General features: G+C 43.1%; 1 protein-coding gene across 4 annotated transcripts; it reads right to left on the reverse strand.

Moving 5' to 3' along the window:
* Window positions 1-216: 216 nt before the first annotated feature.
* Window positions 217-6,517, reverse strand: LOC131131185 (calcitonin gene-related peptide-like). Of its 4 annotated transcripts, none has more exons than XM_058075646.1 (5): window positions 5,857-6,033; window positions 5,696-5,787; window positions 4,458-4,586; window positions 2,033-2,218; window positions 217-1,134 (listed from the first exon to the last, which is right to left on the reverse strand). In XM_058075646.1, the coding sequence occupies exons 1-4, from the start codon at window positions 5,902-5,904 to the stop codon at window positions 2,059-2,061; spliced, it is 429 nt and encodes a 142-aa protein (XP_057931629.1). In that variant the 5' UTR covers window positions 5,905-6,033; the 3' UTR covers window positions 217-1,134; window positions 2,033-2,058. The 4 variants fall into 4 exon arrangements, with proteins under 4 accessions (XP_057931629.1, XP_057931628.1, XP_057931630.1 ...); XM_058075645.1 differs by having other exon boundaries at window positions 2,033-2,221; XM_058075647.1 differs by lacking the exons at window positions 217-1,134; window positions 5,857-6,033 and adding an exon at window positions 6,434-6,517 and having other exon boundaries at window positions 2,091-2,990.
* Window positions 6,518-14,237: the final 7,720 nt, after the last annotated feature.

The raw sequence follows: 14,237 nt of genomic DNA on the forward strand, positions 1-14,237 counted from the left end.
GATTATACTGTATGTGCTCTTCATAGGGCCACTATTGAAACTCTGAAATTGATAAAAATGGCGCCACCTATTGGATCTGTGCGGTAAAAAGCACGTGGTCAACCGTTCTGAAAACGTCTCATGGAAGTGCATGCGGTTCATTTCCGTCAATTGAAGCTCCAAAAGAACAAGTCTCGTTGCAGGTTTGACTGCCTTTTTATTCAGCAATTACCCATGCAGTTTGTTTTTTTATTTTCTTTTTGCCTATTTCTCAACATATCCAATCATCTCAACAGAGCGTGTGCATATGTGCTGTTGTGTGCACGTGACCCAAATCAGGAATCACTCTGTTCCGGTGGAATTGTCGTGATATTTTGTCACTAATAATTGATCAACAAAGTTTTAAATATGTGAATATACAAATATATGTATGTAGCCTCTCAGAATGTGGCCGAGCTAGTCGCCCCCTTAAAAACCTGTGAAGAACAACACAAGTACCCCAAACCCGAGTGTATCTAAAATACATTTTAATCTTGCTGAAACTTCGTTATTTTCACAATAATTTTCACAATATTCATCATCCATTGTCTCCATTCGCGCTCGGCTCTTCTTCACAGAACTGTACAATCATGTAAATTGTTCTACATCAAGGCACAAGACAACAGCCGTTGTGGGGGGAGGGGCAGTCCTGGGGAGGCTGATTTTAAATGGGGGGGGGGGGTCCTGCTGGCGTTGAGATATGATGGTACACGAAAAGAAGACCACAAATGGCGAGGACGAGGGGGGGCGCAGAGTTATGTGCTCTGACAAGGCCAAAGGAGCAAAATGTAAGGAGGTGAACACTTTTTAGTTTTTTTTGTCTTTTTTTTCTCTGATATTGATGCAAAAAAAAAAAAAAGACAGTAAGGAAGTAATTTGTTCTGTACAGAAACTAAAGTGCTTTTTTTCAATATTTTTTTTACCTGTTTGCCAAAGGCAAAAAGGTTCACTGACAAGATGGAAACTTTTTTTGTTTTTATTATTATTATTTAACGTAAGAATGCTATTAAGTGAGTGTATAAACGGCCAGTTTACTGTTGATTTTCTGCTGCATTTTATGTTCTTCTTGTGTTTTTTCTCCTTTTTTCCTCCCCGATGGTTACTTGCCGTGTCAACCTGTGGAAGATACAAAGAAAGAGACAAAACAAAATGTTACTTGTTTGTCTTCCATTTTTCCCCCCTCGGGGTCACCATAGCAAATCAATTGCATGTTTGAGTTGGCTTCATTCAACCCTCCCATTTATGTGGGTTTGGTCATCTTCAATGGCTGGGTGTTAGGCTGTCAAATGAGAATAAAACCCACAAAAGGTAGCAACTTGTACCATTCCAACACCAGGGTCCGTGTTGTTATACATATGCAGATATGTTTTTACACATCTTCTTCTTCTTCCTTCTTCTCTTTGGGCTTTTCCCTTCAGGGGTCGCCACAGCAAATCAATCTCCTCCATCCAACCCTGTCTTCTGCATCTGTCTCTCTACACACCAACCACCCTCATGTCCTTCTTCACTACATCCATAAACCTCCTCTTTGGTCTTCCTCCACGCCTCCTACCTGGCAGCATCCTTCTACCAATATATTCACTATCTCTCCTCTGGACATGTCCCAACCATCTCAGTCTGGCCTCTCTGACTTCATCTCCAACGCCTCTGATGTACTCGTTCCTGATCCTATCCATCCTGGTCACTCCCAATGAGAACCTCAGCATCCTCATCTCTGCTACCTCCAGTTCTGCTTCCCGTCTTTTTTACACTGTAAACAAAAATGTTAATGGTGTTGATCACGTGGACTTGGTGCGATTCTGGTGTTGTATTTTTATTATCAGTTAGTTATCAGAATTATCCTCCAAACATGATGCAAGGTTAATTGAAGACTGTAACTGTGAGCGTTAATGTTTTTTTGTCTAAATGGATTGGCTGCCGACCAGGCCAGGTTGTACTCCACCTCTCACCCAACTTATCTAGGAAGTGTGATAGAAAATGGATGGATGGATGGGTTTTTTTTAAATCTTATTACCGTTTTCCCTGAAGACATCAGGGTGCTCACATTGTGATGCTTCTCCTCCGCCGGCCAAAGGCTTTGGCGCCAACATTGGTGGGGACAAAGTTGCTGTTGCCCATCCCTCCCGACCGGCTCAGGAAGTCGGCCAGGCGGTGGGTGACGCAGGTGGCTGTGTTGCAGGCTCGCTTCTGTGCTGTAACGCTGCTTCAGGAGAAGCAGAGTGGTGGTTAACGCAAAGATTGTGTATGCAAAACTCATGATATTTAAATGAAGCATGTCAAGTTCAGCTGTTTGCCTGTTTTTTTTTATTCTTACCTGAGCACACGGTGAAAGCCTCAAAGATCTTTTTACAGCTCCCCTCCCCCGCTACTCAGTGCCTCTAAGAGCCTATTTAAATCAATTTTATAGCCAGGTCACCGTGTACTGGACTGAATAGTAGCGTGTGCCAGCCGTCTGAATGAAAGTGAGCTAAGGCTTTCTGGTAGAAAAATATGTTTATTGAACAGGAAAAATGGCGTCTGGTGAGTGGAGCAGTTAATTATGTTACGACGAGGTATGTGTGCTTTCGGTTTCTCTGCAAAAGTAAAGGTTTGACGGGTCTTTGCATGTACAGCAAAGAACATCTGATTGTCTGACATGTCGAGGCTCTGCCAAAAAATGGGGGGATTGCTTTTTTTTTGCTGTTTTCTTCACGTGTCAGTCAGGCAACTCAAGCCAACATGCACTTGCCAATGAGCTCTACTGGGAGATAATGACAGGGCAGGGAAAGGGGGGCAGGCAGGGTTAGATGGTGTCAAAAGTCTCGCCGTAGCTTGCATAACGCTCGCTCTCGGGCGCTCTGCGCTTCTTGCCGGGCGTGCCCGCTCCCACGTTGGTGCGAGGGAACGTCTGCAACTTGTGCAGCTCCTGAGACAGTTTGCCCAGCACGCAGGTGCTGAGGTTGGAGCAGCGCTTGGTTAGGGGTCTGTCCATGCTGTTGGGGAAGGGACACAGATCACATGCAGAGAACAGGCTCATAGACATGAGGGAAAAAAGACATGCAGGAATTAATTTATCCCACCGGAATTCCTGGATTCTTCTGGTCAAGCAAGTATTACTTCTACCTGAGGGGTGTCCAAACATTTTCCAACTAGAGAGGATATTTTACTTTGTGTTACAGGTATAGTGTCAAATAATGTATAACATTAATAATATGCCAAGAGACCCTGGTGGTGGTGTGGGTTCAATTCTTGGCCCCAACACCCAATCATAGGAGATGTCAAGTGCTGATGCCAAGGATAGATGGGAGGGGTGAAGCTCCTCGAGTGTAAACTAAGCCAAGCAAACCACGCTGTGGTACTGTATCCCCTGATTGGAAAAGCCAAAAGGCAACAACAATAAAATAAGTAAGTGGCTGCAGATAGCCGGGCTGGCCGCTGCTCGTATCGGCTATTTTCCCTTTGTGGCGCTGGTCTTGTGTCTATGTGTGTGAACAATGTCTTTTACCTGCCGATTTGTATGCCGAGGTTTTTTTTAACGGTCCCACACTGTACTCCTTCATCTAAGAGTCTAGTTTGGAGTTGTTGTTTTTTTTCCCCTCCCCTCTCCTCGTGTTGTCCCCCCCCTTCTCCCCCCACTTCATGCAAATTTCCCCACTGTGGGACGAATAAAGGCATATCATCATCATCAATATGCTGAGGGCCTCTAATGGCCCTCACAGGCTGCACATTGGACACCCTTGTCCCTTGTTTTTCCGAATGAAAATGGCCTCCTGGATCTGATGGTGTTTGACTTCTTATGTGTCCACTGTACTTGAAAATGCTTGTTAACACAAGGGAGCACACATTGGCTTGAGCAAATGTACTAATTGGAACGCATGACAAAAAAAATCCAGAAGACATCCGGTGGGATACGTAGTGGTTGTCTACAACCATGCATTTGTCATTACATCCATCTTCAGCTTGCCCTTTTTCCCCATTCCAGTCACACGTTAATGCAGGCGTTGTCATCACATGCCTCTGTGTTTTCATGGCAAACCACCCAACCTCTTCTCATGCCCCCTCCCGCCATCATGCGCTTCCGATCCCACCACGCCACCTCGCCCGCCAACCTTTTCACACATTTTTTTACACCCACAGAACAAACAGAAACCAGTTGCTTCTCTCTCTCATGCAACTCCACTTGGCTACCGTCATGCACAATTATTCAATGCATGCCCCTCCCAACCAAACCCCAATCGTGCATTAATAGGAACTCAAACTCGTCCATGCGGGGGTTTCATGACAGAGAATTACAGTTGAAATATGTGTTGGAATGTGAGAAGTTACAGTACCTTTAAAGTCTAACTGATTGCTATCATCGTCATTGTTGAAGCACAAAGAGAGGAGCTGTCCATTGTACCCACTTTGTTTCCATTTGTTAACCCCCCCAACTTCCTGAGCACCCCCATCAGCACATGTACCTGTTCCCATCAGTTGCTTGCTGCTCCTCGGCCGTCATCTGCACAAACTCCTTTACGATGGCATTGAGTAACCTTCGTGCCTCGTAGTCCGTGAGCCTCACTCGGTCTGACATGGACTCCAAACCCGGTCTGTGGGAAAGGGGAAGGGCGGGCAGGGTATTAAAAAAAAAGGAGAGACATATTCAACCCTTTGCGGGACATTAAAAGGTGGTGGCTTGATTGGGGGAGCTGGGGGTTGTCAAGGCAGTGTGGGGTTGGGAGAGGTCACTGGGACGTCATCAGCTTTGAGGGGTATGACGTCTGACTTGGACTTTCGCCCGCCAACACAGGAAAACAATCTGTACAAAGTGCCTCGTCTCGTTTTAGATATATGAGGCCTCGTATAATATAGACAGCAAAAGGCCAATACATTTATCCCCATTAAAAGGTACACACATTAAGTACACGCTCGTGGCATCAATGCAACAATGACTTTTTTTATTCATTCAACTCTCCTGTCTAGATAAATAAGGGGACCAATATATGAGAAACTGTATAAAAATAATCATATTCATAATAATGATTGATTACATTAAAATTCAACCAAAACTGTGCCATATTATTTTTGTAAAAGCAACTTTTTTGCCGGATCTCAGTGCAGGTGTACCTAATTAAGTGTCCCTTTCTATACCCAGTGTCCCTAAAATCATATAATATATATATACATTATACAAAATTAATTTCATTTTAATTAAGCAATAAATAAATGCATGAATTATACAATAAGTAATCAGTTATTTAAACGTATATTCATAAATAGTTGTTAATTCCAATATTATATAAAGAAAAAAAAATTCTACATAGTAATTTAAAAAAAAAAAAAATATATATATATATATATATATATAAAATAAAAACATAAAATATAACATAAAAACATCTTCGCCTGTGTCCACCCAGTACTTTAGGGCATGCTTAGTGAAATTCACGTGACTGACTTCACCAGAATATTTCCTTTCCAAAGGACAGTACAGTTACATCGAATTAGCTTTAATTTATTAATTGCATTATTTTCAGTCTGAGTGCTTCAAGCAGGAAAATGAAATTAGAGATGAGCAATGGGATCTTGGAACTTGAAATAAGTGGATTAGCGGCATGGAAGGACATCTCCTTCAACTCGTTGCTTTAATCACACCCATTTTTACTGTGCGTTGATGGTTTCAGTTCTAATTCAAAATGTAAAGTGTCAAAGGTCTCACCTGGCGGGGGCGGCTTGTGAGCAGTACATCTGGCAAATGACCAGGGCGTAGGCAACGAGGAAAGCGGAGATCTTCAACATAACCATGGTCCCCTGCACGGCGAAACAGAGACCCTTGTCAGCTCCTCATCCTTACATGCGTAACCCCCCCCACACACACACATTTTCTTGTGTTCCAGCAAGCAAGGCAGGAAAACAAAAGAGTGACATTTGTCACAAAGTCCCGAGCTCCTCTACACAAAACCTCTTCCACTAATCCTCCTCAGCAATGCTGTGCCAAAAGCATCCCACCAAAGAACGAGGGACAGCTCGTTCCTGCAAGTGTGTGTGTGTGTGAGAGAGAGAGAGAACGTTAGGGTCCTAGCCTGTGCTCTACATGTTGCTTTTGCACTGGGAGCAGAGAGGAACAGGGTGACAGGGATGGTTGAATTTGGGAGGGGGGGTTACTCTAATCTTGCCAACTCCCTGAGGAACCAGTGCATTAGTGTAATGAGCTGCCATTGCCTCACACACACACACACACACATGCTTCCTTGTGAATGTTTTTTCCCCTTGCTCTCGTATTGCCGCTTCTTTCATTTACCTTCACTTTAATTCCCTAAAACCACCCACTTGGCCTCAACAGTGCAGCCGGTGGTGACCCCAGCGGCCGCCATCCAATTCCTACACATATCATCATCCTGGTATCAACATGCATGCAAACATCTCCTCACAAGTCAGTATTAAAGTCAACACTCACCTTCAGCAAGAAGCACCCAACTCAAAAGAAATAAATCTCTAGTGGTGGGACTTTGTCCTAACTTGCGATACTCGTGCTCAATCTTGACTGTTGCGTGTAGCGCCAAGGAAGCGGCCTATATATCCCTCCACTCGGATTTGTGCATTGACTGTGTAGGTGTTTAATTATCTACAGGCAGCCAATGGGGCAGCACCAGCGTCTGCAGGCAGCCAATGGGACACATCAGCGGGCCGACGAGGCAGGCGGCTCGTCGCTGACGTCCGTCCCCGGTCACTAAGTGCTCCATTCACAAAATCCACCAGTCGGACCACTTCCCTAATTTGCATTGATGTCATTAATGAAATAGGAAGCGGAGCAAAGTGGCGGAACCTTACCCACCCACCCCCACTCCAAATAAAAAAGTTCCATTGCATTGTATGCTATATCTTAAATGTCAAATCGATAAGGGTCCCCCGCCCGCACCCGCACCGGCACTTGCAGGCGGGGCCATCTGCTGGAGATGGCCACATACTACATGATGACGCACTTCATTCATGAGCCCAATTGTGTAGCTCAGTAGACAACTTATGTAAGCACATAGTTATTGATTCTATTAGAAGAACATGACTCACCGCAAATGCTAAACTTTTACATATCATCTTTCATCACATCACGTATGAGGCACGCGATGTCTGTTTAAAACAAGCGACTTTGCTGTTTGTGGTTAAACATGAGCGTGCGAACCTTGGTGCTCACAACAGCGCACCATCAAAGCCAATTGAGCTAATAGAGTGATAGCGCAGCGGCTGCACTAATGATGGTTGCCGCCCGGGCCTCCGCCCCCACACTAAGTAAACGAGTTGTCCTCGGCGGGGACCGATCGATGGAAGCTTCCTACAAGAGCCGTTTCTCAAAAGCAATTACACAACTCTTTGTCATGCGCCATCGTCTCAATTCCCTTCCTTTTCATTAGCAAGTGCCAATGTGGCCTTGTTCGTGTATGTGTGTGTGTGTGTGTGTGTGTCTCAGTCAGTACAGGGTGAAGCAAATGAATGGCTATACAGGATGAGTGTGTGTCTTTTCTACGTGTGTGTGCTAGATGATATGTCAGAGGAACAGGAAGGGAGGGGCCTGTGCGTCATAGAGGAACCCCATTAGACGGGATGAGCCTTTTAGTGCTATTGAGCCAGCAGGCTCACCCATGTCAGGTGCTAAATCACCTCTCACCAGACAGCTCTGCTTCTCAGGCCTCGAACGTGGACCTGCTTCCTGCACTTTTACACCACGGAGGAACTTAGTGAACCCAGTTGGGTTCTCATCACAGGACGGCATTTCTGTGATCGTTTCATTGCGGTTTTTAGCTCTCTTTAATGGTCTAAAGCAGGGGTCCCCAAACTGAGGGCCAGGGGCTGGACTTGGCCTGCTTCCACATTTGACCCGGAACCGGAAATGGTAACCCCTACTGTGAGCCACGTTACTACAACCTCACTTTGCAAGGAAAAGTTATGGAGCCCTCACTAGACCCCTGGTCTAAAGGTGTTTTCTCATTTGGTCCTTGATCCCAACCACCTCAGTGTGTACTCACACTACCGTGATTAACATGGCCGCGATTCTCTTCCACTCTCCTGAGCTCACGTTGAGCATTTGTTCCTACGGCTGGTTTACTTGTCCCATCACTTCTGTTCTGCTAGGTTACTGTCATTTTCCTGACTTTGTGGCTCATTCAATTTTCTGATTATTTTGTACTTGATGGCCACTGTCAAGTCTTTGGTCTTTAGATTTAGTTACAAGCTACTTCCCCCAAGAAGTACAGAAATACTCCTTCAAAAATGTAATTACTTGCAAAGGAAAGTAATTTGCGATGCTTGAGATGTTGGAACTGAGCACTTCTGTTGATGTGCTAAGGTCAGAATAAAGTAAAATTAGTCAGACTCTGTGGGACTAACACAGTGGTCAGCAACTTTTTTGAGGCCAAGACAGGCAGGATCTGGCAAAATTGGTAGATCTCGTTATTATTGCTTTTCAGTTTTTTCCCATTGTGACTTTTGCTGTATGAGTAAAATTGTTGCTGTTTATTAATTTTGTTTCAGCAGTGTGCCTCAGGCCAGTGGAAAATAATAATGTGGCTCTTGACTCTTTGGGAATCCAAATATTGTGGCTCTTTTTTGGTTTCAGTATGTGGTATCACCTCTGTGGCAAACTACAACTAGTTTCAACTAGTACTTGTATCAACTAGTAGGACAAATAATAAAAACAGAATGGGGCACAGGACTGAGCCCTGGGGGACACCACGCAGTACATTTCCAGGCTCTGACATTATACGGTTGGCAGACACACTGAAACTTCTGCCAGTCAATTATGAGGTAAATTATGAGGTCGCGCAGTCTGTTGTGATCAAGCGTGTCGAAGGTCCAGCAGGACTAATACTGTACATCTCTCTATGGCAGCAGACATCATGAGGTCATCATAACTGCATACTTTCAGTAGGGAAGTTTCGGTAGAGCGGTGTTTCCAAAAACCTGACTGACTCATAGTTGTTATGTGACTCAAGGAATGACACAAGTTGTATGGAAGCCACTTTTTCTAGCAGTTTGGCAAGGAAGGGAAGTTTAGATATTGGCCTGAAGTTCTTCAGTTCTGACTGGTCCAATATTAATTTCTTGAGTTTTGGTTCCACGATGGTTTGCTTGAAAGAACTTGGAAACATACCAGAAGAGAGTGACAAATCGAACTGCTTGGTCACCCATGGTCCAATTATGTCAAAGACTGTAGCAAAAAGCTTAAATGGCAGCAAATTTACAGAACTGGAGCAGTGCTTCATTTTAGCAAACATTGTTGAGATTTCATCGAGTGACACAGGATTAAAAGATGACCACGACTGGGAGGGAGGTTCAACATCTGATGTTAACTGATGATAACATGTAATACTTGCAGCATCTTGTCGTATGTTCATTATTTCAAACAATTTCAACATACTTTATGTATGACTACGTTCACTTATATACAAAATAAGGATACTGTAATAGCTTAGCTTTCTAAAAATGTGACCCACAGAGCAATTTAGTTGAATACCCCTGGTCTAGTTCGTCAGTGTCGCCCTGTTATCCTTTTTGAATCTAATTGGTTTGGGATAGTTAGATAATTGTGTTTGTGTGTCTTGTCATTTTTCCAGCGTAGGTGGGACTCTTTGGTTTGTTTACATCACAGTCCGCCCCAGAGAGTGGACACAGCCATCTGGACGGCTTCAAAGTTTCCCTTTCGTTGTTGGAAACAAAAATTTAAAAAAAAAAACTTTGAGGCATGAGTCGATATAGTAACCTTTGCAAGCAGCACACCCACCTCCATCAACACACCCAGGCTAATGCACAATAAACAACTGCTTCACTGGATGTGCATAATGATTTAATGGCTTCTCTGTTTTTGTTTAAGTATGAAACACAATGTGTGGCTGCAGACATGATTATTGAATGACCTCATTATAAGACTGACAGCCATCCTTAATTGTTATTAACCCTACCAATTACCAATTTGTACCGATTGTATAGATTTTTGTACCTCAAATCATTATCACAATAAATTGATAAATGATAATAAATGTGTGATCAATCCCGGACTACATATATCTTTGCCATCTGAAAGTAATAGCAGGAAATGCTAATTAACAGGCTTTACATTGATTTATTGACCAAATGGCACACATTACTTTCATTGAAATATAATGCACGTAATGGGACATATCTATTCTGCTTTCTGGAAAAAAACCTCCATAAGCACCAACAACACTCCATTCATATCATGTGCTTTGGGTGGTGGACCAGTTTTCATTCTCACTTTGCAGTTTGTGCTCTTTTGTTCAACATCATCTTTGTAGAACCCAAAATAAAAAAAATTATCCTTATTTCCAGTCTTTTCAAACTACTATTTGTCAGTGTCTGTACAGATTCTGACTGGTTGGGAGAAAAAAACATATCATACAAAACTGCCTCTACTCCAAATGGTCCACACACAACTTTACATTGACTTTTTTATGTTGTTTTGATACTTGCTAGGATTTCAGCTTTATATTTCAGTCAGAAGGCTGAATGGCGGAGGAGTGGTTAGCGCACAGGCCTCACAGCTAGGAGACCGGAGTTCAATTCCACCCTCGGCCATTTCTGTGTGGAGTTTCCATGTTCTCCCCGTTTATGCGTGGCTTTTCTCCGGGGACTCCGGTTTCCTCCCACATTCCAAAAACATGCTAGGTTAATTGGTGACTCCAAATTGTCCATCGGTATGAATGTGAGTGTGAATGGTTGTTTGTCTATATGTGCCCTGTGATTGGCTGGCCACCAGTCCAGGGTGTAGACCGCCTCTGGCCCGCAAAGAGCTGGGATAAGCTCCAGTACCCCTGCAACCCTCGTGAGGATAAGCGGTAGAAAATGAATGAATGAATGAATTTCAGTCATAACTATCTGATTTTGAATGATACTCAACTCAATGGCACCCAATTAGCACCTCTTTGTTGGTTACAATTTCCTATTGATCTTCTACAGATGTTCCGCCTTTATTGATTTTGAACAAGACGCCTGGCACAGTGGAGTTGCTGGTGTTACTAGTGGTTTCACTGTTGCGTGGATGTATGGCATTGCTAATTAGTGATGTTGCATGTGTGTGTGCTCGTATGTGTTTCTAATGACTTACCTCATTAACACTGTGGTATTTATTACAGGTCATTGTTACAGCTTCACACATGGCTTTGCTCAAATCAGCTCAAATACAGTAGTTAAGATAATAATACAACAGTGATGTGATGAATATTATTTGTTGACATAAGAATATCCATGCTGTATTGTATCTTTGTTCATTCCACTTTGTTCTCCCAAATGTATTACAGCCCATTTTGTCACTTTACTTATCTCAGCATAAAAAGCACAGATGGTGCATTTTAAATGACCGTGCTTAAAGTCATTCCACACACAGCATGTTTGGCCAAGACTAGCATTAGTGTTAGCATCTGGTCAAGGGCCTTAACAAAAAAACATAACCTCCCCACCCACAACCCCTCAAGGGGAATATGTTATGTGAATAACCTTTGTATTTTATTGTTTAGGTTTAACCTTGCTTATATTAAGTATTACTTGTTACCTGTATTGTTTTTATGACGCCAACTATTTCACCCTGGAAGGGATTATGTCTACTACCATTATTTTCCTATACGTTACGCCCACACAAGAAGAATGAGCGGAAACTTCCCTGTATTGAATATTGGATGAACTAAACTAATGAACGTACCTTTCACTCTCGGAAAAGGAAAAACAATTGAAGGGACACCAGTTTCAATATTGAAAGTGCCAGTGCCACCCACGGAAAAGCAGGAAGAAGTTGATGTATTTTCACTCCAATGTGATGAAGAACCCCAAGTGAAATGCAGGAAATCAAATATAAGGACAAATAATCAAGTTGATCAAGCTGATCAAATCCCACCTGCAAGCTTTCACAAGCTATTGTCTATTATTTAGGAACAAGTGATCAGTGACATGCGAGTCGGAGTCCTACATATAATGAGCACCAGAACATCACACATATACAGAAGCTATTAATCGTCTTTGATCCTGAAACAGAAACGGTCGATTATGCCAGCGCACATGATGTGATTTATGAATGGCCGTGTTCACTCGCAGGTACCTCCGTGTTTGTCGGAGCCACAGCGATCCAGATAAATCACTTCCTGAGGAGAATCAGTACTTAAGTCATTATCCGGCTAATGGTTCTTCAACTTCAAATCTAATCAGCTGCTTGCCACCACTAAGGAAACCTCACCACCTGATTAAATGTTTGTTCAACCACCAATGTGAATGTGGCAGCTTTCACTCAGAGGGACTGTTTGGAAATCCTGGATGGCAACGGAACACCTGGATGACTGGGAAGCTAATGGCAAACATGGAGCATCACTTAAAGTAGCATGCGTAACCTGTCCGGTGAAGACAGCCTGCTGAGTCGAGAGTGCCATCGAGCAAAAATCCTGAGCTCCTGAGAATAAGGTTTGTTCTTGCACAGCTGCACCAGATGGAATTTCTTACATTGGCCACCCTAAACCTCATCTCCATCCTGGTCACATCCCCAATGTAACCCACCTGATCCACCCTGGCTTGAACCAAGGTCTGTAAAATCAAAGTCGAGAGCACCGGCCATCAGGCAAAAACTTGATGTCCAGCACGACTCCTAAAGCATCAGGGAGTGTGAGGTTTACCAGTGTACTCATACATTAGTTGGCCTCTGCTATATTCTCCACCCTAAACCTCACTCTCATCCACGTCATTGCCCCAATGTAATCCAGCCAGCCCCGCATTATGCCCAGGCTGGAACCAGGATCTGCAGAATGAGAATCAAGAGCATTACCCATCAAGCCAAATGCCGGAGCTGTCAACTCAATGTCCAACACAACTCCTAAAGCAGGGGTCTCAAACTCAATTTACCTGGGGGCCACTGGAGCTAGGTTCTGGGTGAAGCAGGGCCGCATCAGGTTTTCAAAAAAAACCCAAAACGCATTTATTGAAAACTGGAAAAAACATCAATAAAAAAAATATCTTCAATGCTTTTGCTTCTGCTACTTTTTCAGTACTTTGGTTCCGGTTTTTCCACACCAAAATATCTGATAAAACATTCCACTGTTCTCAAATATCTTAATTTTTATTTTTCTATACACAAAATGAGATAAAAAAATAAGAATAAAGACAATAAAACAATCAATCAGTAATAAATAAGTAAAATAATAATAAAAAAGCAAATAAGAAAAACGTAAGAAACCACATACATGTGTTGGTAGAGAAATTATTTTTTTCAGATTCAAATGTACAGTATTAACAGTTATTTAACCTTTAACATGAACATTAATGAAATAATTGTACCCAATTAGCAAGTTAGCATCGTACTCAGTTCCATCTGGGAGCAGCGTCGTAACTTTAACAACATGTTTGATGGGATGCATTATCTTGACATGTATTTTCCGTTTTATTCCAAATCATTTCCTGCATTTATTTGTACCCAGCGTCATAAGCCTTTAGCTTCATTGCTAATCCAAAGCAAAACAGGGCGGTGTAACAGGGTAGGGTAACAGTATGGGCGGGGCAAAATTATGTTGTGTCCGGTGTGCACACAGCTTTAAGCTGTCATTTCAACATTAAACTTTGGTATCAAGGTGGGGGCCTCAAACTAGCGTCTCGCGGGCCGCATTTGGCCCACGGGCCACGAGTTTGAGACCCCTGTCCTAAAGCATCAGGGAGTGAGGTTTACCAATGTACCTTTGCACGGCCGCACCAGCTGGCATCTGTTACACGTGTCAAGTTGGAAGGAGTGTTCTTTAACAGTTTGCAGCTTGTCCTTTGCCGGACATTAGGAAGATTACATCTTATGTTTGAAACCTGGAAGCATCCATCAAAGCCTTCAACGTGATGACATGTTGGATGCTGTGACTCTGCATATCATTCAAGGGAAAAGGAGTGACAGGCGGGTAAACAAAAAGGAAAAAACTAATGGATAGAGAGACACGAACAAATGAAGTGGAGGAATGCTAAGGAGAGTTTGTGTTTCTGAAAGGTGCCTGCTCGAAGCTCCATTCGTTATGATTACACAAGAAGGAATGAAGTAGCAGCCGTTGTGCTTGCCAAGTCAACTGCATAAAATCTTACCAGGATCAATCACGCATTTTATCCGCTCACATTTCTCTAATAATAGCCTCGCCCTGTTAGCTGTGTGGAGGATGTGCACAAAGCTAGTGACATGTCAGTGACTGTTTAGTGAGTGGAGACCTCCACCAAGGCCAAACCATAATGGCAGATAGTGCTTA

Source organism: Doryrhamphus excisus, chromosome 6 (assembly GCF_030265055.1).
Source record: "Doryrhamphus excisus isolate RoL2022-K1 chromosome 6, RoL_Dexc_1.0, whole genome shotgun sequence".
NCBI lineage: Eukaryota > Metazoa > Chordata > Actinopteri > Syngnathiformes > Syngnathidae > Doryrhamphus > Doryrhamphus excisus.